The 25,476-nt window shown below is 49.9% G+C and overlaps 2 protein-coding genes across 2 annotated transcripts; both read right to left on the bottom strand.

Annotated features, from left to right (window-relative positions):
* Positions 1-346: 346 nt before the first annotated feature.
* On the bottom strand, positions 347-5,467 carry COQ3 (coenzyme Q3, methyltransferase). The gene is made up of 7 exons (XM_054393038.1): positions 5,371-5,467; positions 4,928-5,021; positions 4,440-4,592; positions 3,624-3,723; positions 2,346-2,588; positions 1,130-1,289; positions 347-576 (listed from the first exon to the last, which is right to left on the bottom strand). The coding sequence occupies exons 1-7, from the start codon at positions 5,465-5,467 to the stop codon at positions 380-382; spliced, it is 1,044 nt and encodes a 347-aa protein (XP_054249013.1). The 3' UTR covers positions 347-379.
* Positions 5,468-8,551: 3,084 nt separating this feature from the next.
* On the bottom strand, positions 8,552-25,414 carry PNISR (PNN interacting serine and arginine rich protein). Its single transcript, XM_054393162.1, has 12 exons — positions 25,349-25,414; positions 20,077-20,195; positions 18,251-18,436; positions 17,465-17,688; positions 15,396-15,582; positions 14,703-14,893; positions 14,011-14,148; positions 13,463-13,562; positions 12,751-12,804; positions 11,132-11,302; positions 8,953-10,054; positions 8,552-8,622 (listed from the first exon to the last, which is right to left on the bottom strand). Exons 2-12 carry the CDS (start codon positions 20,162-20,164, stop codon positions 8,592-8,594), a joined length of 2,472 nt encoding a protein of 823 aa, XP_054249137.1. The 5' UTR covers positions 20,165-20,195; positions 25,349-25,414; the 3' UTR covers positions 8,552-8,591.
* Between the last annotated feature and the right edge of the window lie 62 nt (positions 25,415-25,476).

Raw genomic sequence — 25,476 nt, 5'->3', positions numbered from 1 at the left:
GCAAAAAACAAGTTGAGTACTTCAAATCCCAAGGTGTTTATTTCTGACACATCACTGTGGGGTTTCAGTTATAGCTCCGGGGAGCTCTGAGCTCTCCCACCAGCACTGAAAGTGCCACTCCATAAAGGAGCTTCCTCCAAGCTACTGGCAGGATCCAACAACTGGAAAATGACTCTCTGATAACAGTACTCACTCTGGAAAAGCTTTGCTCATTCCAGTCTGAAGAGACCCCTGAGACAATGGCACTTGGTGGGTTCTTTTCTGAGACTGCCCTACAGTATCGGGCCAAAAAGAGCAGCAGCATTATTAATGCACACAACCAAACTTGTAGTTACAGAAGGGTTTACTGTGTCCAACTCTGTTGCTGGTGGCAGTTCCATCACACAGCAGTTCCAGCTGTGGCTGAGGGCTGTTCACCTCCCAGCTCTGGCAGGGCTTCTGCTGGACTGTGCTGTCCCTGAGCCCGGGGCTTGATGGCGTGCACGGCGTAGTTGATGCTCCTGCTGCCCACCCAGCTCCACGACCCCCACAGGGGGTTGTACAGCATCCCCTGCACAGCCTTCACTGAGAAGCCATCTAGGAGACAGAGAAGCAAGGGATGGTCCTCAATACTGTCAGTCACTGCCACAGCAAAGCCCTTCATAGCATGGGTTGGGTTGGAAAACTCCTTTAAGTTCATTCAGTCCAACCACTCTCTGACTCTGCCAAGGCTGGGGCTAAACCATGGCTCTCAGCACACCTCTGCCTCTCTGAAGCACCTCCAGTGATGGGGATTCAGCCACCTCCCTGAGCAGCCTGTGCCAGGCTTGGAGAACCCTTTTAATGAAGAAGTTTCTTCTTCATATCCAAGATGAAGGAAGCAGAAAACAGCCCTCCCATCCAATCACTGCCCTGCACCTGCTTCTCCTTTGGCAGGGAGAGCAGAAGAACCACCAGCACAGGAACTGGGGCTGGTCCTGTCCCTCACAGCATCACTGCACAGTGCCAGGGAAAGGCCTTTGCAAGAGAAGAGCTCCACTCAGACTTCAGCTTCTTTACAGTGAGCTAGAGCCCAGTGGGTAGTGGATGGCAGGGGCTTAAAACATCTTGGAGACCTCTCTGTACTCCTGTCATCTGGCCTGGAACTTACTTGATTCCAGGAGGTTCTCCAGCTCTTCAGGAGGCACAAACCTCTCCCACTCATGTGTCCCATCTGGTACAATGCCCAGGAGTTTTTCTGCAATCACAATTCCCAGCACATAGGACAACTGTGTTTTGTTGATGGTAGTAATGAATAAAGAACCTTCAGGCTAATTAAAAGATAAAAATGTTCAATTAGAAGAACACTTAATTAAGTTTTGCACTAAAGAACAGAATTTGCCTATCTGCAAGTCTCCATGCTGCAGGACTAAGAACTAATTCCACCCCAGAACAGGTATTAACAACTATATCATTTAAATACAGCCCAGAATAGAATGTTTAACCACATGGCTCAGCAGGCATCAAAGGCTCAACACAATCAAACTCTTAGGTGGTCTGAAAACTGTTTCCTTGCCCCAAAACCTATGTGATAAAGTCACTTGTAACATATTGCCCAGGAAATGGATAAATAAAAGGTATTGAGGCATATGCAGTATCTATTGTGAAGAGAAACACTTGGGTTTGACTCAACCCAAAACATGCAGCCCTGCCTGCATCTGCTGCTAGGCTTGGCTGAATGATCACAAGTCAAAAACCCAGGGCAGAAGTGAGTTCTAAGTGCTCCTGAGGCTGTTTGGCAGCAATGAAGGATCACTTCTGTGTCTCCAGGAGGCTGAACGTGAGTTGTGTTCCACTCATCTCTGTTCCTCTGGGTGATCAGAAGGGTAAATCAGGAGTAAAGGAAAGCTGCTGCTTGTGTGCAGGGCCTGCAGTCCTGCTTCACAAATTAAGTGACATCAGGAGGAACAAATCCTCAGCTGATTATCTCAAAGCATAACTGTGACCCTTCACAAGCCAGCCAGGAGCACATCTGATGCCTGAGCTGCAGTCCTGTGGGTCAGAAACATGCCTACAGACAGCTTTGATGCAACCTGACTCACAGCCATCCCTTCTCTCACCTGGGTGACATCAGCAGGTCTGCATGCAAAGCAGCTCTGCATTGCTGGGCAATGCCATTGCCATTGCTGTAGGGCAGGGCTGGGAAACACATTGCCTCTAACTTGAGTTACTGAGCTGGGGAAGAGCTGCTTGCATCACAAAGAATGGAAGGAACCTCTAGAGCAGACTTCAAGGAGGAGAAATGACTGCAGGTGTAGAAGTTTTCACCTTTCTTGAGAATAAAAGGGGATAAATATTCCCAATAATGAAAGCAAGAACTCCCTTACCTTTAACACCTGAGAGCAACACTTGATAAACATTTCAAGGTCAGCCACATGCTCCACTACTTCAGAAGCTACAATTACATCAAAGGTTTCCATAGACTCCTCCACAATCTCCTCCAGTGAACTGGGCTTGTACTGTATTCTCTTGGCCAGGACTGGATCAAATGACTTGTGCTGATCTGCTCTTCTGATGTTGTCCTCCAGAGGATCAATTCCAGTAACTGAAGCTCCCAGTCTACCTAAAGGCTAATAACACAGAGTGTCCTGAAAACAATTCACTTAAAGGCATCTGAACTTTGCAAGTGGCTGAAAACACCCAGCAGAGAACAAGACAAAGAATGCTGAGCCCTGATCTGGCAGGTAGGGTTTAACCCTTTAGTACAAAGCTGTGGGGGAGGTGGTGTTGAACTTTCCTAGGAAATTATAGGCAGGAATGTTGAGAAGAAATTCTTCTGGATCCATTTTGCTACAGCAAATAGAGAGTTGCTTCGCTCCTGCCCCCTGACAGGGAAAACAAAGCTGGGGGGAGCCAAGCCAGTAATGCAAGGGGGGAAGGCAAGGCTGGATTTGATTACCGCCACTGCTCTCCTCAACATGCAGCTGTAATGGCAAAGCCTCATCGCTTTTTAATGGTTACCCAATACAGGAGCAGCTCTGGGGCTTGCTCACTGCTGACAACTGAACACTGATGTTTACTGGGATAGCAGCAGGCTTGGCTGTCACTCAAGTTTCTGCAGTGTCTTCTTACTCACAGGTTACCACCTCAGCCATCACCTCTCCTGAAACTGACACAGGCTGCAGAACATGACCACATGTATGTTATTCCAGCCCAGCAGCCATCGCTCCTGCAGCTCCAGGAGGGGAGGCACAGCAGCTGGCACAGCCCTGGTGGGCAGCAGGCTCTGCAAGGGCACAGGCTTGGCAAAGAATCAGTACAGCTGGAGAAGACCTCCAAGAACTGAAGGGAGCCTACAGGAAGGGACTTTTCATCAGGGTGTCTAGAGACAGGACAAGGGGGATTGGTTGGAAGCTGAGGCAGAGCAGGGTTAGACTGGAGCTGAGGAATTTCTTCAGTACCAGGGTGGTGAGACTCTGGATTGTCTCACTGCCACCTCCCTCCTTTGCTGTGAGCCACCAGCACTGTGCTAACCGAACTTGGCACTCCAAAATGAAGGGCAGAGCTCCTCCTTGGAGGAGGAGAAAGGAAGCAGTGTAACAGCAGAACAGCTCAGATACTTGGAACCCCTTTTCCAAGGGAAAGCAGAGCACACAGCTGCTTACCTCACTTAGCAGGCCACCACCACAGCCAACATCCAGGATCTTCACCCCAGCAAGTGGACTCCCTAGGTGGTAATTGCTGTTCATGCTCAGTAGAGTATCTCTGAAAGGAAAGGGCTGTGATGAGAGGCACACACACCAGGCTGGCTTTTAGGTACACCTTTATATGTGCCTAAAAATTAAACAGAGCAGCTCTGGTGAACTTTAGACTTAGAGGGGTTTTGGGTAATTAAAATCTAAGAGACCTCCAAACACAAAGCAGCATTGTAAATGTAAAGTGCTGTTATCTTAAGTACTGGTAATTTGGTTTCTTTCTTTAGGACTAGAGGAAGTGGCCACAGGTTGCACCAGGGGAGGTCAACTTTGGAGATTAGAAGAAACTTCTTTCCTGAAAAAGTTCTCAAAGCCTGGCACAGGCTGCCCAAGGAGATGGCTGAATCCCCATCCCTAGAGGTGCTTCAAAGAGGCAGAGATGTGGTGTGAGAGGGAAGGGCTCCAAGCTTGAGAAGGGCAAATTAAGACTGGAGATTAGGAAGAAATTCTTGGGAGTGAGGGTAGGGAGACACTGGCACAGGCTGCCCAGGGCAGATGAGACCTTGAGCAACCTGGGCTGGTGGAAGGTGTCCCTGTCCATGTCAGGGGCTTGAAACTGGATGAGCTTGGAGGTCCCTTCCAACCCAGTACCAGCCTAGGCAGTTAGGGAATGTCTGGGCTGGATGGTCTCAAAGGGCTTTCCCAACCCAAGCCATTGCTGATTCTATCAATCTTCTGTGCTGTGCTCAGGCAGAACCAGCCCATGCTCTGTCCTCAGGGCCATACCTAATAAATGGCACTCTGATGTCATTCATAGAATGAAGGGCTGAATATTCTCCTTCTTCATCCCACCACTTATGGGCCAGGAGCTGGAATTTCTTCATTTCTGCTGGATCCACTGATGAGCGTGAAGTGCTGCAAAGCCTCCTTGCAGTCACCCTAAGTAATGAAAGCTGAATGTCATGAAAAGAAAAAAGTGTTTGCTGGCAGCTGAAGGATGGGAAAACACTTTCTGCAGGAAATGAAAACAAAGCCAGAAGTCCTCTTCCTTTGGACACCTGATCAGCAACAAACAGGCTCTGGACACCCTGTGTGACCTCAGCTCCCAGAACAGAAGGCTGTACACCTCTTTGCAGCTCAGGAAGGAATAAACCCAAACCAGGCTGCACCAAACATTTGTGAGAGCCACAAATGGCTTCACCTGGCACGAAGCAAAACCAAATTGCTACAGAGAATGATGGTGCTGGGCACGCAGGGTTGGCTCAGATGCTTACATCTTGCTGTGGATTTCAGTCAGGGCGCTGCTGGATCTCAGGTGCATCTTCCTGCTGCGGTTCTGAAGGGAACCTCCCAGGCCTGCCTGGTCACCTGCAGAGGCAGAAAGAGCAGGTTCATGAGAGCTCACTGGCAAGCTTCATGCCACTGGCTCACTTTATGCCGCTCCGGGACAACCCCAACCACGCAAATCTTTGCGCGTTTGCTTGCTCTTGCGGTTCGGGAGCAGGGAATCCGCGCCCAGGCCGGCCGGAGGGCACAGGGAAGCGCTGCCCGAAGCAACCTGCGGCCGAAGGCGGTGCGTGCGGGGGGTGCTGGGGCTCTGTTCTTGGGGGGCTGAGGGAAAGACCCCCGGTTAGGCTTCAGCTGCGGGAGGCGACATGGGCCGGGGCAGGGGCAGGTCCCAGGGCCCTCCCGCCGCGCCTTCCGCCTGCCTGCTCACCGCTCGCAGCCCCCAGCAGCACGGCCCCGGCCTGCCGGCGCCCCAGGGCACGGCTGAGGACAGGGCCGAGGGAACAGCCGCCGCCGCCGCCCCACATCAGCGCCACCGCTCTCCCGCGTCCGGCTCCGTTCCGTCCCCCCGCGCCGGGCGTGCGTTGCCGACAGGATCCCGGCGCCGGGCCGGGCGCCTGCGAGGTTGGTTCCGGCCCTCGCGGCGGCCCCGCTGTGCTCGGGAGCGGTGCGGGTCCGCTGCAGTGTCCCGATGCGGCTTGTCACCGCAACGCTGCTGATAGCAAACAAGGAACAGCCTCTCTCCTGCCGGGGTGCTGAGCCCTGCGGCAGGCTGCCGTAGAGATTGTGGAGTCTCCTTCTCCAGATGGATTCCAAACCCGTCTGTATGTGTTCTTCTGGGACCCACTCTGGATGATCCTGCCCTGGATTTCCCGCAGAGGTCCCTTCCACCCCCCACCATTGCTTTTATATCCGTGATGTTTAAAAATACAGTTACCAAGCAATGAAATAGAGGCAGAGGGGCAGTACCTGACCGGCCAGGATAAGCAGGGTGTAAACCAGAAGCACAGAATTGTTTGGCCTGGAAAAGGTCATCGAGTCCAACCCTCACCCCAACGCTAAACCAGCAGTTATCAATTTCTCTATTATTAAACACAGACTTTCACGTACCAGAGTTAAAAGCTGCAGCCCAAGCCCAACCCTCTCCCAGGAGATAGGGCCTCAAAGACACCACAGCTGGTGGCTGCCTTGCTCTCCTGCAGGGCACTGAAATGATTTTTCAGGTCTTAGCAGACAATGGCAGGGAGCAACAACCCAGGTGAGACCTTCCCCAAAGGCAGTATTCCCACTTCACAGATGTCTGCCCGTGATCTGAGCCCACTCCAGCTGTGCAGAATTAAAGACTGAACCAAGGACAGGAAACTAAGACACAAAGAGATCTGATGCCTGTGAGGCTGCCACAGAACCAATATATTTGGAGTTCCTGGTGTGCGGTAGAGGAAGATTCAGGCCTGAAACAGTGCAGTCCAGAGGTAGTATGCTCCTTTTATTGGCATACAAGTCGCTGCCCATAGAAGTGCATTTGTGTCAAAAAATAACTCTCATATTTACAGGAAGTGACAGAATTCCAGGGCTTGGCAGAGTATATAAAGGTTTCCATACACAGTCTTTGTTATTTATTAGACAGAACAAAAAGCTGAACTGAAAATCCCATCCACTGCATCATGGTAACTGTATTCCTCAGCTTTTCTTCAGCTTCATTGTAGCTTCTCCAACCCTCAAGACACCTCCTGAGGCACCTGAACCGTGCTGCTACCGACTTCCATGTGCCAAGAGCCAGCTGAGACCAATCCATCCTTGTCTCCGGGCAAGCCAAAGCAGTGCTGCAAGTGCTGCCTTGTTTTGCTAGGATGCAGCTGCTCACTCTGGGTGGAAGGACCTTGTTGGGGTGGATGTTATTGATGACTGATCACCTATTGCTCTGTTAAATAAGCGTGCAGGTATTCACCAGCCATTTGCTTGATCAATAACCCTGGAGTGGAAATGGGATTCTTGGCACTGGAGCAGTTTCACTCCTGCAGCTCATTCATGGGAAGGATTGCAGTGGCAGGACTGCTGCTGCCTAGCTGGGTGCTGAGTATAGCTCAGTGGATTCATCTGCTCATGGAGACAGACTGCAAGGTGCCTGTGCTAGGCTCATTTTGACTCTGAAGATAGAGCCATCAAAGAGCTCTTACTGTGGCATTAAGCCTTTCATCTCTTTCGCAACTGCTACCTCACCAGACCTTCTAGGCACAGATCTCCAGGATCTGAGTTCATCTCCTGTAAGCCACTGGCCTAGATGTGGATTATGGGTTGGGTTTTTGACTTACTATTATTTCACACTCTTGTTACTAACAGCAATCAGAGAATGGTTTCGTTGGGAAAAGCCCTTTCAGATCATCCAGTCCAACCATCCTCTAACTCTGCCAAGTCTGGGGCTAAACCAGGTCCATCAGCCTCTCTGAAACACCTCCAGGGATGGGCATTCAGCTTTGAGAACCCTTTCAGGGAAGAATTTTCTTCTAATGTGCAACCTAAACCTGCCCTGGTGCAGCTTGAAGCCACTCCCTCTTGTTCTATCACTTGTTCCTAGGGAGAAGAGACCAACCCCCACCTGGCTCAAAGCTCCTCTCAGGGAGCTGTAGAGGGCCAGAAGGTCTCCATTTCCTGAAGAGGTAACTGGGGACCTCTCTCCCTTTATGGTGATGATAAAGCCAGAGCTTCAGCTACTGTGTAGTCCATGTCAGCTTTGCAGGAAGCACAACTCCAATGGTCACCACACACTAACACTGAGCTAACCTACTGCCAGGCTCCTGATGTGCACCCAGTGCCGCTTTTGAACCCATTCCAGACACACAGCTCCAACTCTGACTCTTGCTCTTGTAACATCCCTGAACAGCCAGGAAACTGGCTGAGGGGTAGAGTTCCAGAGCTTCCCCCTGCCACACCACTCACATATTCCTAAGGGGCTCCAGTCTCGTTTGACAGTGACCCATATTTTACACACAGCACATTTCTTGCTAGTCCAAATCAAAAGGTTATTAAAAATCTATTACACAGATCCAAAGCAAAAATAAGATCTCTTCTCTTTCTCCTTCTACATCCCTCAACAGCTCACATCCACAAATTACAATTGTTTTTTGACAAATATTTTACCTTAAAATCTTTTTTTGTTTTGTTTTGTTTCAAGTAGTTGGAAAATTTGTTATAGCAAAAAAGCTGCCTTCTTCCTTTAAAAAAAAAAAAAAAGAATTTCTACAGTTTAAGACAAAATTCAGGTGCAAGACATTTAACCAAAAAAAAAAAAAAACTGAACTAAAGAGCTTTATTGACATCACAGTACATTCAAGAGTAAGTTTAAGAACATTACAGCTGGAAGAGAATGGCCTGGGGGCAGGGGTGGGGGTGAGTTATGTTTTTAAGAAAAAAAGAAAAAATAAAATACTGGGAATACAAAGAAATCCTAAGTTTGTGTTTTTAATTCTGAGCAGCATTTGGGGAAAAAAAAAGAAACAAACAAAAATAAAAAATACACCTATTTACAGATTAAAAAAAAAAAAAAAGGATTCTGCTTTCACCTACATAGCCACAAAGTGCCTCTATAATGAGACAAGCCTCTTATAACTCATGGAATTTTTAAAGGTCATAGCACTGCTGCCAGAAAATTCCTCAGCGTTTACGACGAAGAGGAGTTGTGGATCTGCAAAAGAAAAAGGGAGGGAAAAAACACAGAGGGGGAGGGAAAAGTTAATTGGGAAAACATAAAAGACCCCCCAAACCCACACACACATTTTAGGCTTTAGTCATTAATAGGCTTTTACAAAGATTTGGTTTGGTTTCTTTTCCCAAAGTTACTTTTTTTTTTTTTCTGCCCCGAGACAAAAAAACAAACAAACAAACAAAAACCATAAAGAAAAAGTTACTAAGTACCAGAGTTTGTTAAAAACAAAAAGTCGTAAGGTGTACACATGAGGATGAGTAGCAAAAACTAAAGGCAAAAGGCAGACAAAGCAGATAAAAAGGATACTACCTTGATCGTGACTTAGACTTGTGTTTGCGGCTTGCCTTCTTACCAGACCTTTGGGATTTCTCCAGGGAGCAGGACCGGAGGTGCTTCACTTTCTTGCCCTTCTTCTCTCTGCTGCTCCCTGCAGACTCACAGCTACTTCTGCCACTAGACTCCGAGCCTGACCCTTTTTTGCTCTCTTTGGTACAAACTTTTTTGCTCTCGTGCCTGGAGTCCTGCCTGATGATCTTGACGCAGATGGACTCCCCACGAGTGAAAGTCCTTTCGCTCTCTCGTTTTCTCTTCAGCTTACTGTCCTCCTGGCTGCCAGCCTTGCTCTCCTTCTCCTCCTTCTTGGCCTTATCTTTCCTCTTTTCCTGATCCCTCTCCCTGTCTCTGTTCTTTTTCCTCTCTTTCTCCGCCCCCCCGCCCTGCTCCTTCTTCCTCTCCTGCTCCTTGCCCTCGCCCTTGTGCTTGTGCCTGCCGCCAGGGGGGCTCCTGCGCTGCTCCTCGGCCTTGCGCCGGTCCCGGGAGCGGCTGCGGCTGGCGCGGTTTGCTCGCCGGTCCCGGGATCGACTGCTGCTGCGCCGCCTCTCCCAGCTCCTGTCCCTGGAGGGGCTGCGGTTCCTGCGCCTCTCCCCCCACTCAGTGCTGCGGTTCCTGCTGGATCTCCTCCTGTCCCTGACTTTCTCCCTGCTCCTGCTCCTTTCCCTCCTGTTCCTGTGGGTGTAGCTCCTGCTCCTGCTGCGCCTAACTTTATGCGAGGGAGTCCTGCTGCGGCTGTGCCTCTTCTTCCTCTTGGGAGAGGAGGAAGGCGAGGAGCTGCGAGTGCTGCCCGAGCTCGAGCTGTAGGACGAGCTGGAGACAGAGGAGCTGCTGCTGCTGCTCCTGCTATTGCTGCTGCTGCTGCCGCTGCTAGAGCTGCCTGACCCGCTCCTCCCTGCTCTCTCTTTGCCCTCCTTTTTCACTTCTGCCTCAGGAGCCACTGCATTGGGAGATCTTTTCTTTTCATGAAGCACATCTGCTTCCAGCTCTTTTGCCTCCTGGGATGCTGAGTTATTGTTCTGTTCTTTGTTGATGAATTCATTCATCTCCTTTGAAACCTTTTCACTTTGCAACTTTTCTTCTGAAAGAAAGAAGAAAAATGCAATTCATCTGCAGTCAGACATCAGTGATGCCCAGGCTGCTGCTCCTGGCAAACCCAACACGTCCCAGCTCTGCCCACAGTGCTGTACTGCGCTGTCTGCCATCATACAAAGCACCCACTAACACCTTCTTGTTGTTTTATCATCCACGGAATGGTTTGGATTGGAAGGGACCTTCAAGATCATCCAGTTCCAACCCCGTGCCATGGGCAGGGATACCTCCCACCAGCCCAGGTTGCTCAAGGCCTCATCCAGCCTGGCCTTGAACACCTCCAGGCAGGAGTCATCCACAGCCTCCCTGGGCAACCTGTTCCAGTTTCTCCCCACCCTCACTGGAAAGAATTTCTGGAGCAGCTTTTCTCCTGGTTCACAAGTGCAGAATCCAGACACTTTCAGAAGTCTTTGATGTTATTCCATGTTTAAGACAAGGTTTTCAAACAAACATCCTGGAGCACCAGAACTCTCAAACTCACGTACATACACAGTGTTGCAGCTGGGAGGGTGGCAGAGCCCTGGAGCAGGCTGCCCAGACAGGTTGTGGAGTCTCCTCTGGAGGCATTCCAAACCCATCTGGATACGTTGCTATGTGATTTACTTGGTGTCTTCCTGCTCCAGCAGGGGGGTTGGACTGGAGGATCTCTAGAGGTCCCTTCCAACCCCCACCACTCTGTGAGTCTGTGACACAAACCTCAACTAGGAGCTGCAAAGGAGCTGCAACCTCCCTCTGTGCATTTTGCTCAAGTGGTTGAATCAGCTTTTTTTCCTCAAACTTTTGAGTTAAAAGACATGATTTCTAAATTTGGCTTCCTATCTTCTGGCTTCAAGTGTGGCTTTTCTCCCACCAATTTACACATTCTAAGCAGTAAACTCCATATAGAGCAGCATAGTAAGAACCTTTTGGCTTCAAATGTCTATTTTCTCCCACCAATTTACACACATTAAGCAGTAGATTCCATACAGAGCAGCAGAGTAAGAACTTTTGGGCTAAAAATGCATTTTCTCTCCCCTCAATTCACACCCACCCCAGAGCAGACAGTAAGGAGCCACTGGGTGCTCACCTTCCAGCTGCTTTTCCAGCAGTAGCTGCTGTTCTCTCTCCTTTCTCCAGAAGGCCTCCTGTTTTTGCCTGATTCTGTGCCGTAATTCCTCCTCATCAGTATCAGATGACTCAGAGCCTCTGTCACTCCTCTCATCTTCACTGTCTCCTGATCCATAACCACCCAGGCCACCTGCATGCACAGAGTCCAGTCTATCAGCAGGCAAGGTGAAGCTCTCTTCAAGCAAAGAGCAGAGCAACACTGCCCTTCCTTCACTTCCTCTTAGCAGAACAAAGTGACTCCTTCAGAGGGTGCCAGCACTGGTGTGAGCCAGGCCCCCACACCTGCACTGATGCTCTCTGCCTGCTTCTGCTCCTCCTGGAACAGCTCCTCCTCTATTTTCAGCAAGCAACCCCTGTGGTCAGGAAACTCTTCCCATTGTATAAAGGGCAAACCAGCTCCCTGCAGAGCTCACACAGGGTCTGCCTCTGCAGCTCCAACCCAAGACACTGCTCAGGACCTTTCCCAGGAGACACCTCTGGAATGATTTCAGCCACAGGTCAAGGCTACAGCAGTTCTGCAGGCCTCAAGAGGTTTGCTGTCTTGGTTTAGAAAGCACTGGGCTTTGGCAGGTAGGGAGAGGAACAGAAAAGGACTCTCCTTCCTTACAGACATTACCAACTGCTGCAGTGGGAAGAGACATGAAGTCAGTGTGAACACCTGACATGGAGATATGTTTGAGTTGCTTTCAGTCTGAGGTTCTTAGAGTCTTTACTGAGTTAGTTATATACCAGGTGAACACTTGGGAAGGTAACACTCAATTATCAAACACACAACTAAGCACCAACACTGCTGTGGGATCTTTCAGGTGGTAAGGAGCATGTGGGGAAAGATCTTTTGCTGTTGTGGCTCAAGCTGGAATTTCAGTCTCTTTTCCCTGTGTTGTTTCTGGTAATCTCTGGTAAGGGAACTTTTAAATAAGATAATCATTCCAAAGGTGATCATAGTTTTAGCCACAGACTCTCACATTACCCTTCCATCAACTTGCCCTTCTTGTTTGGATGGATCAAAGCAGGAAAAATACAAACCAGTCTTCATTCATACATTCATGTGATGGGTTGGGTTGGAAGGGATCTTAAACATCATCCAATTCCAACCCCCTGCCATGGGCAGGGACACCTCCCATCAGCCCCGGTTGCTCAAAGCCTCATCCAGCCTGGCCTTGAACACCTCCAGGGAAGGGGCAGCCACAACTTCCCTGGGCAACCTGTTCCAGTGTCTCCCCACCCTCACTGGGAAGAATTTCTTCCTAATCTCCAGTCTAAATCTGCCCTCCTCAAGCTTCAATCCATTCCCTCTCTGAAGCAATCACACTTTGAAAAGCAAATTCATCTCAGGTTTTTCAACATTTTCAAAAGGAGGGCAAGATTCTCACACACTAACTCACACTGCCTCCAAAACCCATCCCACTTACAGCAGTAAGGATCACCTGTGGAACAAACAAAGGTGCTGACAAGGATCAAGTTACTGGCAAGTGACTCGAGCAATTCAAATCTAGCATCACAATGCAATCTCTAGAAAGGCAAGGCAAGAGTGCAACTCCCCCTGTAAGCCCTCTCAAGAATAAGGAACACACTTACCGAGTCCAGTGAGGGAAGCCAGTGCACTGGACTGTGCCAGCTGCTTTGCAGGAGCTTTGTATCACATCAACAACAGGAACAACATGTTAACACAAATAGCCACGATTTCATAGTCATGAGTCTATGGTATTGTTAAATCTACTACTAGTGCTGCTCTTTGGAGGGAGAGAAGAAACATTAAAAACGCATCAGCCATTGAAAACCACTTCTAGAGATTCTCACCATGAAGATTTACAATTTAACTGCAAATTAACAGTGAACAGAAAGAAAAGAAAAACAACAAACAGCATCAGAAATCACATTCCCAGTTACAGCATCTGCATAGCAAGTTTCAGGAGTTACATTAAAAAAAATCTGTTCTGGAAGATCCTAGTGAGAGCAAATCAGTTACTGAGGACTCAAAGTACATCTCTTTTCACTTCTCAGAACTTGAGGTCAAGGTGACAGCATTAAGAGAGGGCTACAGCTCAAGAGGCACTGACACCCAGGTACCATTGGAACTACCATGGATTGTATGACAGCAATGGAGTCAGTGAGGTCAGTCACAATACACTGCACAGGACAGCAGGGCATGGCTACTGGGCTTCATCTCTACCCAGCTGGATGCATTACACTGGGACTGTTCTTGGGGGTAACTATGGAGGTTCAATATTCTAGAGACATGCAAGTATAGGAATATCCACAGGAGAAACAGAAACCCCTCCAGGCATACCTTTGGTGGCTTTCCGGTGAACGTCTTTGGCCACGTAATAAATCTCCTCGTTGGTGACATCCAAGAGAATCTCTGTCAGCAGCATTTTTGTCAGCATCATCTAAAATAAAAAACAACAACTGAATATACAGAGGAAAGCCAAACCCTCCTGAATAAATGCTATACTTCCACTGGAACCCCTGGAGCTGCACTTCTGTGGGTGGCTCTGTTTTATTTCATGCCATTTCCTCACTCTCCTCTGACAGGAAGTTACTGTGGCAGATTCCAGGTGGGTGCATGGAGTCACTCAAGGATTCCAGGGATCTGACAAGGGATGTCCAAGTACAGACTGGTAAAGCTGCAGTCACTACGTTCTTGCACTATTCTGCTCCACAGGAGTTACATAACCCAGACCTTTGTCTGGATGAGACAGAGACCTGCACTTCTAACCTTGCTTTACTGCTGCACTGCTGCTGCCAGGAGCAGGCAGAGAAAAAAGGGCTTCAGCTTGCTGTGCCCCAACAACAGGAGCAGACAGAAATGATTAGTGAGAACTGCATTAGTAATACCATCTGATACTCCTTTTCTTCTTCTGTCATTTCTGGTTCACTCTGCTCCTCTTGAGGAGCTGGGGATGGACTCCTGCTGATTTTCCCAGCGCTTACAGCTTCTGCGTTTTCAGCATCTTCATCTTCCTCGTCACTGTCCTGCAAGAACAGCATCAAATACCTCAGGAAATACTTAGGTGTGCGCTTCCTGACAGTCACCTTGATTTACTTCATGCTGAAATCTGTATTGCAGTTATCATCAAACTCCCTTTCTTTTCTCCCCTCCTAACAAACATGCAGGTCCCTCTCCACCCACACAAGATAAGCACACAGCTGTCAGATCAGTGCCAGGCAGCTACTCAGAACTGCACCCAAATGAGTAACTGCTCAGTTTAGCAAATGCAGCTATCTGAATTTGTTCAGCTACTAATTTAGAATTCAAACTTTCAAAGAGACGTTCCCAGAACACAGAAACAAGTCCAGTTTCATCATTTTCTCTTTGCTGTTACAGATCAAATAAGACACTTTTACCTCTCAGACATGAACAACTTCAAAACACCAAGGAAATATCACCAAAGCAGCAGCTTCATTTGACTTGAAGCACCAGGAAAAGAAAGATAACCAGGTATGCAGAGTCTCCTTTTGAAGAGACCAAGAAGCTGACACCCTTCAGGAAACACAAACCTGAGGAGGGAGCAAACCCTTCTACTTACAAATTTGCTTTTCTGAGGTAGCCGTGGGCCATCCCCTTCCTCAGCTTCCTCACTTTCCTTCTTCTCTTTCTTGGACATCTGTGAACGCTGCTGCTCCATTCTCTCTTTTTCCAGCTTTTTCTGTTTTTCCCTCTCCATCTTTTCCAGGCCCTCACGGATCCAGGCAGGCAGGGTCCTGCGCTTCACAGCATCTACAGCAACGAGGTTTGCACTTTGGTAAGATGAAAACAACCAACAACCTTTCCCCCTCCCCCTGCCCCCCCCAAAAAAAGAAAAAAACACCCAAGAAGAAAAAATGAAACCCTCTACCCCAACCCCAAACAAGCCACACATCTCACTGTGGGCTAAAAACCATTTGCAAAAGCTTTTTCTTTCCTTTCTGTTTATTTTAAAATAGAACTTTGCAATTGTTTTCAGAGATTCACACAATGGGTTGGGTTGGAAGGGACCTTCAAGATCATCCAGTTCCAAACCCCCTGCCATGGGCAGGGACACCTCCCACCAGCCCTGGCTGCTCAGGCCTCATCCAGCCTGGCCTTGAACGCCTCCAGAGAAGTGGCATCCATAACCTCTTCCACTGCCTCCCCACCCTCACTGTAAAGAATTTCTTTCTAATATCTAATATCCAGCTGCTGTCACAGCTGCTGGAAAGCAGCTTCTCTCTCTGCTCCTCAAGGAGTGGTTGCCATGTACCAATCTGTGGAGGCTCCTGCTTCACAGGCATCGCGACGGGGGAGCGCTGTCGGTCTCTGAACGAGGGCCTTTCCCTTCGATTCTGAGGAGGTGCAGGAGGTGCTGGTGGACCTGGTGGCCCTGGTGGTCCTGGCTGCCAATAAGGTGGATGAAATCCACCTTGAGATGGACCAAAAGCAGCCCCATGCTGAAAGAGTAACGCAGTTTGTTTTCCTTCACAGGGAACAGTACAGAGCACCTGTGCGAGCTGGCCTGCGGAGTCCATGCAAGCAGGAACCCAGCACTCCTAGGCTACTGACATCCCCCAAGTTCCTCTGTGGCCCCCAAGAAACAAGGTTTCCTTCCACATGGACTAAGTGCACTTAGATTTAAGCAGGGATACTAACAAAGCTGAAAGGCTTTGACCAACTTCCTTTCACACAAGCCTTTCAACCACCATCCACCTCCAGCAGTTCCTTGTGAGCTTATCACCAGAGCATGCAGTGAAATGAAGGGGACACAAAATGAAGGCTTACAACTCTACCCAGCTCAGCAGTCTTTCCTTGCAACTACAACTTGAGGGCAAAAAGGAAGAGTTGATTTTGTTACAGAAGAATTTTGCACTGCGCACCTCCCAGTAATCATTTGTGGGTGGTCATTAGCAGGGCTCACTAAAATATCTGCAGGTTTGGTACAGAGCCTGGTTTCTGAGCAAGCTGCAGGCAAACCAAAAGTCACAGGTCCTGAGGCATACAGGAGCGCGGTTTGGGGTTAGTATTTGCTGCCCACAAATGCCTAATGAAACTGTTCAGGAAGAGAGTGCTTGGGAAGAAACAGCACCAAATATTTTGTGTTGTATTCTACTGACCAGTGGTGGAAGAGCTCTTCCACCCCAGGCTCAGGCCAAGCAGCCCTCTGCCTACTGCAAAACCAACCTTCTGTAGTGATTAGAGAAATTAATGTTGAGCTGCTCCCACCACAGCAAACAAGGGAATTACAAGAAATTGGTGAGCCAACTGAAAATATTGATTCACTTCCTAACAACAGTGCTGAGTAACAGAGAGCAGCAGGGCAGAAGATGGAGACATCTCACAGGTTCATTCATAGGATGGTTTGGGTTGGAAGGGACTTTAAAGATCATCCAGTTCCAACCCCCTGCCATGGGCAGGGACACCTCCCACCAGCCCAGGTTGCTCAAGGCTTCATCCAGCCTGGCCTTGAACACCTCCAGGGAGGAGGCATTCCCAACCTCCCTGGGCAACCTGTGCCAGTGTCTCACCACCCTCACTGCCAAGAATTTCTTCTTCATCTCCCACCTAAATCTGTCCTCTTCCAGCTCAAAGCCACTGCCCCTTGTTCTGCCTGCCTCTCCTCCTATTTCTGCCCTGGGCTGTGTTTCTGAACAGAAGGCAGGTGAGTCAACAGGTACAGTTTGCCATTCTATCAAGAAAGAAAAGAAAAACAATGAAAACGGGAGAGATCCAAAACTTCCTTGTGTTTAAAGATTTGTGCAACACCCCCTGCCATGATCAGTGCTAAAACCAGCTCCAGGTTTATTATGCTATGTCCCTTCCATAGTAGAATGAAGCAAAGCTGGGCTGTGGGCTGCTTGGCAATACCATTGTTTATTTGGAGTCACAGCAGATAGAGATGGACAGGATCCCTGGATCATCCAGTCTATCTCCCTGCAAGCACAGGGCTGTTCCCTAGGGTCCATTACCCACTGCTTTTAAGAATGGATTTCTGAACTTTTGCTTTGCCTCTTCTTCTTCCTTTTCTTTTCAAACACCAAGCCACAGGAGGTTAATTTATCTACCAGCACACAGAGAGCTGGTTCAGCACTGCAGACAACAGCCACTTCTCATTGCTAGCATGGCCAAACCCTGCCCCTCTGCCTCAGAACAGAACTGAGACCTCTACACAAGTCTCTTCTGTAAAGCACCTGGTGACAATGCACCTTAGCAGCCAACAGACTCGGTAGATGTTTGCAGGCCTGGAGAATGAAAGGCGCCACGAGATGACATTAGAGGAACACCTCCATGGAAGGGACTCTGCGCTTCTACAAGGGGAAAGCAACAAATATGTTTCACCTGGTAGTCAAACTGGTTCACTGGCCCCATTGCAAAGTTATCTGGAGGTCCCCCAAAGTTGTGATTGTTCTGGTTAAATATATGCCTGTTGTCAGGAGCAAACTCCCCACTGTCCTGACTGTTGCTGTCTTCAGATGGAGGCACGATTTCCATTTGACCTGGGGCTGGAGCCATCCACTGCTGGTCTGGAGGTGGGTGAGGGGGTTGGTGAGGCACTCCCCATTCTGTTCAGGATTCAGAACACAATTCAACACCAAGTCAGTACCACTGCCGCATGTCACCAACCCCTCAGTGTTCTATCTACCACAAAGTTCTTCAAAGCAACACAAACAATAAAGTTATGGAGAATCGTGGACTGGTTTGGGTCAGAAAGGACCTTCCAGGGACACCTCCCACCAGCCCAGGTTGCGTAAGGCCTCATCCAACCTGGCCTTGAACACCTCCAGCCTGCCTGGGCAGCCTGTTCCAGTGTCAAATTCCCACTTTGTCCACAACATCCAGGGCAGGAAGCAGCCTTTTGCAGATGTGCACTGCAAAGCAGTTCACTGGAGATGGAGGTGAGGGAGCTGTGATCAGACCTTTGTGTCTGTGCTGTCACCCATTCTGAGGAACATTGAGTGGACAGCGGCAGCTGTGACAGTTCATTAGTCGATGCTGCTAGATGGGAGCCCTGCACCTTGAGACCTGAGGGACAGGGCATGTTGACCTCCAACAATACCTGATAAAAGTGACATTTTATCACATGGAAAAAAAAAAAAAAAGGAACGTAGGGGAAAGAAAACAAACCTGGCTGCCACATTCTGTTGAAGTTGGGATCCCCCTGAAAATTATTATGGTTGTTTGGCCCCGACTCTATTCCTGACATATCCTGTCCATTTGGCATCATTCCTTGTTGTTCCACTACACTCTGCTGCCCTGAGGCTTCTCGCTGAGCAATCCATGCCTGAGCCAATGCAGCCCAGTCAATCTGGCCTACAAGAAAGAGAGGAAAATTCCAAATGTGAGCACTCCCAGCTCTCCAGGTTACAGCTGCTGCTCAGCTACATGTCTCACTGCCCCAGAGAAAGGGGCACCTTTACCTTCAGCAAGTACCATGAGCACCTTTTCAACTGATTCAGTGTGCAGGAAACAAACTGCAAGCAAATGCCAGGGTGGAGACTTGCTGAAGTGGAGCTTCTCTGCATGTGTGCAGCCTGCCAGGTTATTTTAGCTTCCCATTAGCACTGACTGGGGTATAGCAAGCCACTGCTTTCACAAGTGAACTCATTTGGCTATCAGAAAGATATTTATAAAGGTATCTAGCCACAAATTCTGAATTCAGGAAGACTGAGGTGTAAGAAGCTGGTCAGAGAGCTACAATTTGTAGTGTACACCCTCTGCATCAGCCCTGCTTTCTGGATGCTGTTTTATGGCACAGTTCTCTCCCATTTCTTTTTTCTTCTCCCATTCCTACCAGTTAAGTAACCAAGCTGTCCCCTGAGATGAAGAAGTGTGTCTTCTGCTCACTAACGAGTCAGGAAGCCTCTCTGGTGAAGTGACAGTAATTGATGTGACAGAAAGCAGCATACAGCCAGGATGCCTATCACTGCCTGAGTGTTAAACACATGCCTCTACTCTTCTTAGCCAGTCCGGTGTTTCCCTTCATACTTTCAGCTGGTGCCACCTTCCTCTCAACATCTGCCATGTTCTGTTGTTTAAAATGTTGGAGTGGTTTTTAGTGCAGAAAGAAAAATCCAGAGATCACAAAATCCTAGAAGGGCTCAGACTGGAAGGGACCTCAGAGCTCATCTGCTCCAACCTCCCCACCATGGGCAGGGACACCTCTCAGCTAGACTCAGCTGCTCAAGGCCTCATCCAACTCGGCCTTGAACACCCCCAGGGAGGAGGCAGCCACAGCCTCCCTGGGCAGCCTGTTCCAGAGTCTCACCACCCTCCTACTGAAGAACTTCTTCCTCAGCTCCAGTCTAACCCTGCTCTGCCTCAGCTTCCAACCATTCCCCTTGTCCTGTCTCTAGACACCCTCAGGAAAAGTCCCTCTGCAGCCTTCCCACAGGATCCCTTCAGCTATTGGAAGGTCCTCCTAAGCTCTAAGGTCCTCCTGGAGTCTTCTCCTCTCCAGGCTGAACACCCTCAGCTCCCTCAGCCTGTCCTCACAGCAGAGCTGTTCCAGCCCTTGGACCATCACTGCTGTAACCTAAGCCAAGGACCACACTCATCTTCCAGCGAGTTTTTCTGTCCGTACATCTGAACAAGGGCACTGAACAAAAAGCAGATTTTCTCAGCTGAACAATTCAGCTTGGCTGAAGGACTGACAGGGACAGAGATCCTCTAGATGCTGGTCTGTGTGACTGGTAACATGGTGATCATTTGTTCAGGATAACTCAGGCTTCCTGCCTCTGTTTTGCATAGTAAATATTAATTGTCTCAAAACTCAATCTTTTCTTTTTTTTGCTAGTTGTTCAGAAAAGCATTATCTTGAGGTATTATCTTGAGAGCAGCTACAAGAAAGCAACTATCAGTCATGCTCTGTAACAAAGACTCAGGACTTCAAATGACAACAGATTAAGAAATATTAAATAAAGATGAAACCACAAAGCTTTCTGTGTACTTACTTGGGTCTTGCTGGTGCTGAAATGACTGCATCCACTGCTGTTGGTTCAAAGGCCATTGCTGCCAAGGTTGTCCACCTTGATCCCACATCTTTTAAGTCTTTATATAGTCTATATTTCAACTAAAAATAATAGTTGTATGTTTAAATAGATGCCCATGAAACAGCACATAACTGAAACTTATATAAGTGCAGCTAAAGTTAAGCCTTGCAAAGCAAGCTGAAGCAATGCTGGCTTAATATTGTTAAGCTGGTGGAAATGGTTCATCCTTTAGAGTCACATCTGAGAGTATTACTGCAAGATTTCAGAAGCCTTTCTAGTTTTGCAAAGAAATTAAGCACAAAATGATGTTCAGGGAGAGATATGACCAGTTTGTAAGGCAAGAACCCAAGAAATGCAATTGAAAGTAAATCAAAATACAAAAGGCATTACTCCAAAGACATCCTTGCCTGGGTTTTGGGGTGCAGATACGTGTTTTGGGAGCTAAGTGTCATGCAAGGTGGTTAAGGGAGAGGAAGGCAAGTGGCCAGATGGTGAAACACACTGTTAAGGCCTGCACTGAAGAGCTGCACAGCTACCAGAGGATGTCCAGATGCATTTGCTGCACGGTAAAGGTTCCATCATCACTTCTAAACAGTTTAAGCCTTCAGATCTGAGAAAGCAAACCCCCAAACCCATCACTGCATAACTGCACCTTTGAGAAATGGGGTTGGGTGCCTTGTTGTACACTGCTCAGGGAGGGTGTACAACCTGGCACCAAAAATGAAATGTGATACCATGGTAGCTCCACAACCTGCTCCCAGGGAAGCTCCAGGACCAGCTTTTCCCAGACTTTGATGAGGCACCAGAGTGGGTAAGGCTGCTCTGAGTGTGCCTCCCTCCGTCCTACCCAGTCTATTGCCAACTCTTCACCAGGCTCTTTCCACCCTCAACAACTCTATCCTCCCACCATCCAACACTCCATGCTACATAAACGTCACCCATGTAGGCACACTCCCAACTCCCAACTCATCCCCTGAGGTCACAGGAGCAGCACACAAGCCCCAGTTGTGGCCTGTTTGCTTCAGAGGAAACCAGCTCCAAGCAGCCAGTGCCACTTGGGTGGCCAGCCAGGAATCACAGAATGGTTTGGGGTCGAAGGGACCCCCAAAGTTCATCCCGTCCAACCCCCCTGCAGTCAGCAGGGACATCCTCCACTACTTTCAGCTTGCTCACAGCCTTGTCCAATCCCACTTGGAATAGCTCCAGACATGGGGCCTCAGCTACCTCCCTGGGCAACCTGTTGCAGTGTTCCAGCAGCCTCCTGGTACAGAACTTGTTCCTCACATCCAATCTAAATCTGCTCTGCTCTCATTTCAAACCATTGCCTCTGGTCCTGTCCCTGCAGGCCTTTGGGAACAGTCCCTCTGCATCCTTCTTGTAGCCCCCTTTGTGGTTCAAGTCACCAGTGTGTACAACAGGCTTTGAGAAGCAAAAAGGTTGAAAATGAGCCCTGCTTGCAAAGGACAATGCAGATAGATGCTGATGGGTTAAGATTCTGTTCCTTAGCTGTTCCACCCTCCAGTTGGACCTCGCCTTTCTGCCTCCTCTCTCCAGCAAACACAAACAAAAGAACATTTATTAGTGCTTCAAGAGCTATTCCCTGATGACAGATCACAGAGCAGGAACCTGAATCCATTAAAGAATCTGTTTACCAATGAAGACACAGAAGCTAATTCTCTTTGTTTTACACAGGAGCACCACCACGTGGGGCAGGCAGCCTGTCAACCCCCGGCGCAGACCAGTCACATGAGAAGTTCCTGGGACAGCTCAGTCCTGCTGGGGCTGGAGAGGAGCCTGCACACCAGCACTAAAGAATCAGTGTCCTCAGCTGGTCATCTTTTGGCAGGAGCTCAGGACAACACAAGCAGCAAAGGTACATCAGCTCCTGATGCTCACTGTGGAATTCCTGGGCTGCAGGCAGTCATCCACTTCACACCTTCAGAAGGGTCTCAAAAGCACCACATGCTCTGTGGGCAGCTTCCCTGTCCTGTATAGGCTCTGGAGATTGGCCTGAGGGGAAATGGAGATGTTCCAGAAACAGAAGTCCTTGAAATCAAGAGCCTGGCCTCTTGTGCAGGCAGCATGTTCTAAGGCAAGACCTTTTGCCTTCACTCAACATAGCTGATGCTGCAGGCACTGCAGGTGCCTCCATGATGAGTTTTGTGGAAGCCTTCAGCTGCAGACAGGACAAATCTAACTACACATCCACACCCTGGAGCACAGCAGTTGGCAGAAAGACAGGAACTGAGCCAAATGCCACCAACAGCTCAAGCTGAACAGCCCTGCCTGAGAGCTGCTCCTCCTTTCCCCTTCCTCCCACTACGCTACTGCTTCATCTGGGTCACCACAGCACACATCAGTGGTGGGGCTGGAAGGACTGGGGGGAAAATACTCCAGGGGTAGTTCAGGTTTCTCCCCAGGAATTACACAGAGTCCAAAGTCAATGAAGGACACCAAGTGCATAAACCCCAGGAGTATCTTATCTCAGTGTGCTCCACACTAACTGAGCACTCCTCCACCCATGTCACTGGAACACAGAATGCTTTCTCCTTAGAATCTGTACCCTGCACCAGCTTCACTGCCCTCCCCTGGCCCTGCTCCAGCCTCTCAGTGTCCTTCTCGGAGTGAGGAGCCCAAAACTGAACCCAGCACTCCAGGTGTGCCTCACCAGTGCTCAGTACAGGATAATCCCTGCCCTGCTCCTGCTGCCAGCACTGTTACTGATCCAGGCCAGGCTGCTGGTGGCCTCCTTGGCCACCTGGGCACACACTGGCTCATGTTCAGCTGCTGTCAACCAGCAACCCCAGGTCTTTTTCTGCTGGGCAATTTCTAGCCACTTTTCCCCAAGCCTGGAGCCTTCATGGAGCATTTCCCCAGGCCTAACCCAAGCACAGGACCCAGCACTTGGCCTTCGCCCATCAATCCACTCCTCACTGAGCATGAGCAGATACCATCAAAGACAAACACAGTTATCCCTTCAGGAAGAGGGATCAGCTAGTGATCAAAGTGAGCTCACCCACCAAACCCACCCAGTGCATTATCTGTTGACAAAGGCAGGCTGAGGACCCTCATGCACCTCAGAGCTGGAAAGAAGGGAGATGGACACGCCTGCCTCCACAGTACTTTTGTACAACCCTGCAGCCAACTCAAAATCAAACACAGGCAGGACTCCTTTCTACCACCACGGGTTATGTGGTGAGTGAAACTGTGCTGAATTTGTGGAATCTTCAGCCTTGCAAGCCCCAAAGTGGAGAAGCCACCTTCAGAGCAGGGGTTTGTCTGCCCCATGTGACAGTGACAAGGCAGCAAGTCTGGTAACACCATAACAGCAGGGGTGACACAAGGCTTGCTGCTGCCCCAGGCAAATTAAAAGCCAGCAGCTGGTTTTCTGTTTTGTCACTGGATTGTCAGTGATGCTGACTTATCATGGGTCAAAGCTGAGGCTCCCAGTTCCCTGGGTGTTCTACAGCATCTGTCACCTCTGCAAGAGGCAACAGTGGGACGTGGCTACAGAATTCCAAAGCAAGGACTCCTTCTCAAGACACAGCTGCTCAGCTGGGCTGGACTCTAACCTGTAACCCTGTCTTGACTACTGCCTGCTGGCAGACATGCCTCATGCTTTGGAGGCTACCGTTCCTCATCTTTAAAAGGTGGCTGACCTTGTGCCTTCAAATAAACCCTCTGGAGCACCCCTTTGCTCTCTGCATCCCACATCTTTCCATAAGGATTGTTTATAGAAAGGCATCTACAAGTCTGACTGCCAGAGATGAAACGAGCACCAACCACTGTGGCTGAACACTGTCATGTGTTTCAGAAACTTGATGAATTCCAGCTGAAGCAGCACATCACAGCATCATTGAAAGGTCCCAGTTGAAAGGGACCATCAAAGAGCATCCCTGCCATCAGCTGGGCCACCTTGCATTAGATCAGGTTGCTCACGGCCCCATCCAACCTGGCCTTAAACACTTCTACTGATGGGACATCCATAACTTCCCTGGGCAGCCCATCACAGCATCTCACCACCTTCTCATAAAAAAAAAAAAAAAAGTCTTCCTTATGTCCAGTTTAGATCTCCCCTCCTCCAGTTTCAAACCATCACCCCTTGCCCTGTCAAACAGGCTCTACTAGCAAGTCTGTCCCCACCTTTCTGATCAGCCCCTTTATATACTGGAAGACCACCAGAAGGTCTCTCTGAGGCATCCTCCAAGCTGAACACCCCCAGCTCTCTCAGCCTGTCCTCACAGGCGAGGTCCTCCAACCCTCTGACCAGTTTTGTGGCCCCATCCTTGGCCATAAAGCCTGGCATCGGACTTCAGCTCAGCACTGAACCCCACGGGACGCTTGAAGGAGCCCTGAGGACTTGTGTGTGCAGAGAGGGCTGCAAACCTGTGGTCTGCCCAAGGATAGATTTAGAAACAGGCTGCCTCTGCCAAGCTGCTGCAGCAGGTTCGGGTATCTCACGACTGTTGCTGCATGTGACCAGATCGTTAATTTTAGTTCTCTGGAGCCCTCCAGTGGAACGAACGAACTCGTGGGAATAGCCCCGAAACCCATGAAACAGCACAAATGTTCCAGACAGACACTCTCCTCCGCGGAAAGCAGGCTGCTGGCACCGCCAGCTCCCAAGCCCCGGTGCAGGCGCTGCTCCCTCACTCGGTAACTGCTTAAACGAGGCCACATGCGGCCCCGCGCACCGAACAAGCAACGGGCATCGCTCCTGCGGCCTCCTCCCGCGGGCCTGCTTACGTGCACTTCTCCCGGGCCTCTCACGGCCGACCCACAGCTTCCACGGCGGCTTCACCCCCGGTAGAGGCGGCGCCGAGGCGGCCCCCGGACATGCGCACTGCCAGGTAACGGGACCCGGCCCCGCCGGCCACCGGGGACCCCGCAGAGGGGCGGCGGCGCATGCGCGCTGGGCGGGACGGGGTCCCGAGGACTCCCCGGCGCCGGCCGCCCCTCGGCCCCCTGCGCCCCCGCCGCGCATGCGCAAGGGCCCGCCCGGGCGGAGAGCTCGAATCGTCCCTTCTGGTCCAGGCCGGCGGTTCCCGCTGGCGGCAGCGCGGCGCGGCCGGCTTCTCGGGCTAGGCAAGGAGCTGCCTCCCTCAGCAGCCCGGCGCCCTCCAACGCCTCTCGGCTCGGCTGGGGGAGGAGGAGCGAAGGGGAAGATCGGGTCAGCTCGACACCCGCTGGCCCCCCGGGAGCGCTGGCGAGCGCAGCTTGCCCCGCTACTTACACTCTCCCCCGCCTCCCGCCGCAGGCGTTGCCGCTACTACCGCTCCGCGGCCGCTTTCTCCCCTCTTTTGCTCCTCGTCTTCACGAACAAGACAATATGGCGCCCAGTCGCGCTCACCCGGAAGTAGA

This window comes from Indicator indicator, chromosome 27 (assembly GCF_027791375.1).
Source record: "Indicator indicator isolate 239-I01 chromosome 27, UM_Iind_1.1, whole genome shotgun sequence".
Lineage (NCBI taxonomy): Eukaryota > Metazoa > Chordata > Aves > Piciformes > Indicatoridae > Indicator > Indicator indicator.
This window is presented reverse-complemented; position numbering and strand designations above follow the sequence as displayed.

What these genes read in the sequence shown, in the direction of transcription:
- COQ3 (XM_054393038.1), bottom strand. Translation starts at nt 5,467, where the DNA reads ATGTGGGGCGGCGGCGGCGGCTGTTCCCTCGGCCCTGTCCTCAGCCGT. An exon ending in ACTGAAATCCACAGCAAGAT is followed by an intron (nt 4,593 to 4,927) that starts GTAAGCATCTGA and finishes TTCATTACTTAG; the next exon opens with GGTGACTGCAAGGAGGCTTT. An exon ending in GTTGCTCTCAGGTGTTAAAG is followed by an intron (nt 1,290 to 2,345) that starts GTAAGGGAGTTC and finishes TCTTTTAATTAG; the next exon opens with CCTGAAGGTTCTTTATTCAT.
- PNISR (XM_054393162.1), bottom strand. Translation starts at nt 20,164, where the DNA reads ATGTGGGATCAAGGTGGACAACCTTGGCAGCAATGGCCTTTGAACCAA. An exon ending in CAACAGAATGTGGCAGCCAG is followed by an intron (nt 17,689 to 18,250) that starts GTTTGTTTTCTT and finishes AATCCTGAACAG; the next exon opens with AATGGGGAGTGCCTCACCAA. An exon ending in GCAGGAGCCTCCACAGATTG is followed by an intron (nt 14,894 to 15,395) that starts GTACATGGCAAC and finishes TCGTTGCTGTAG; the next exon opens with ATGCTGTGAAGCGCAGGACC.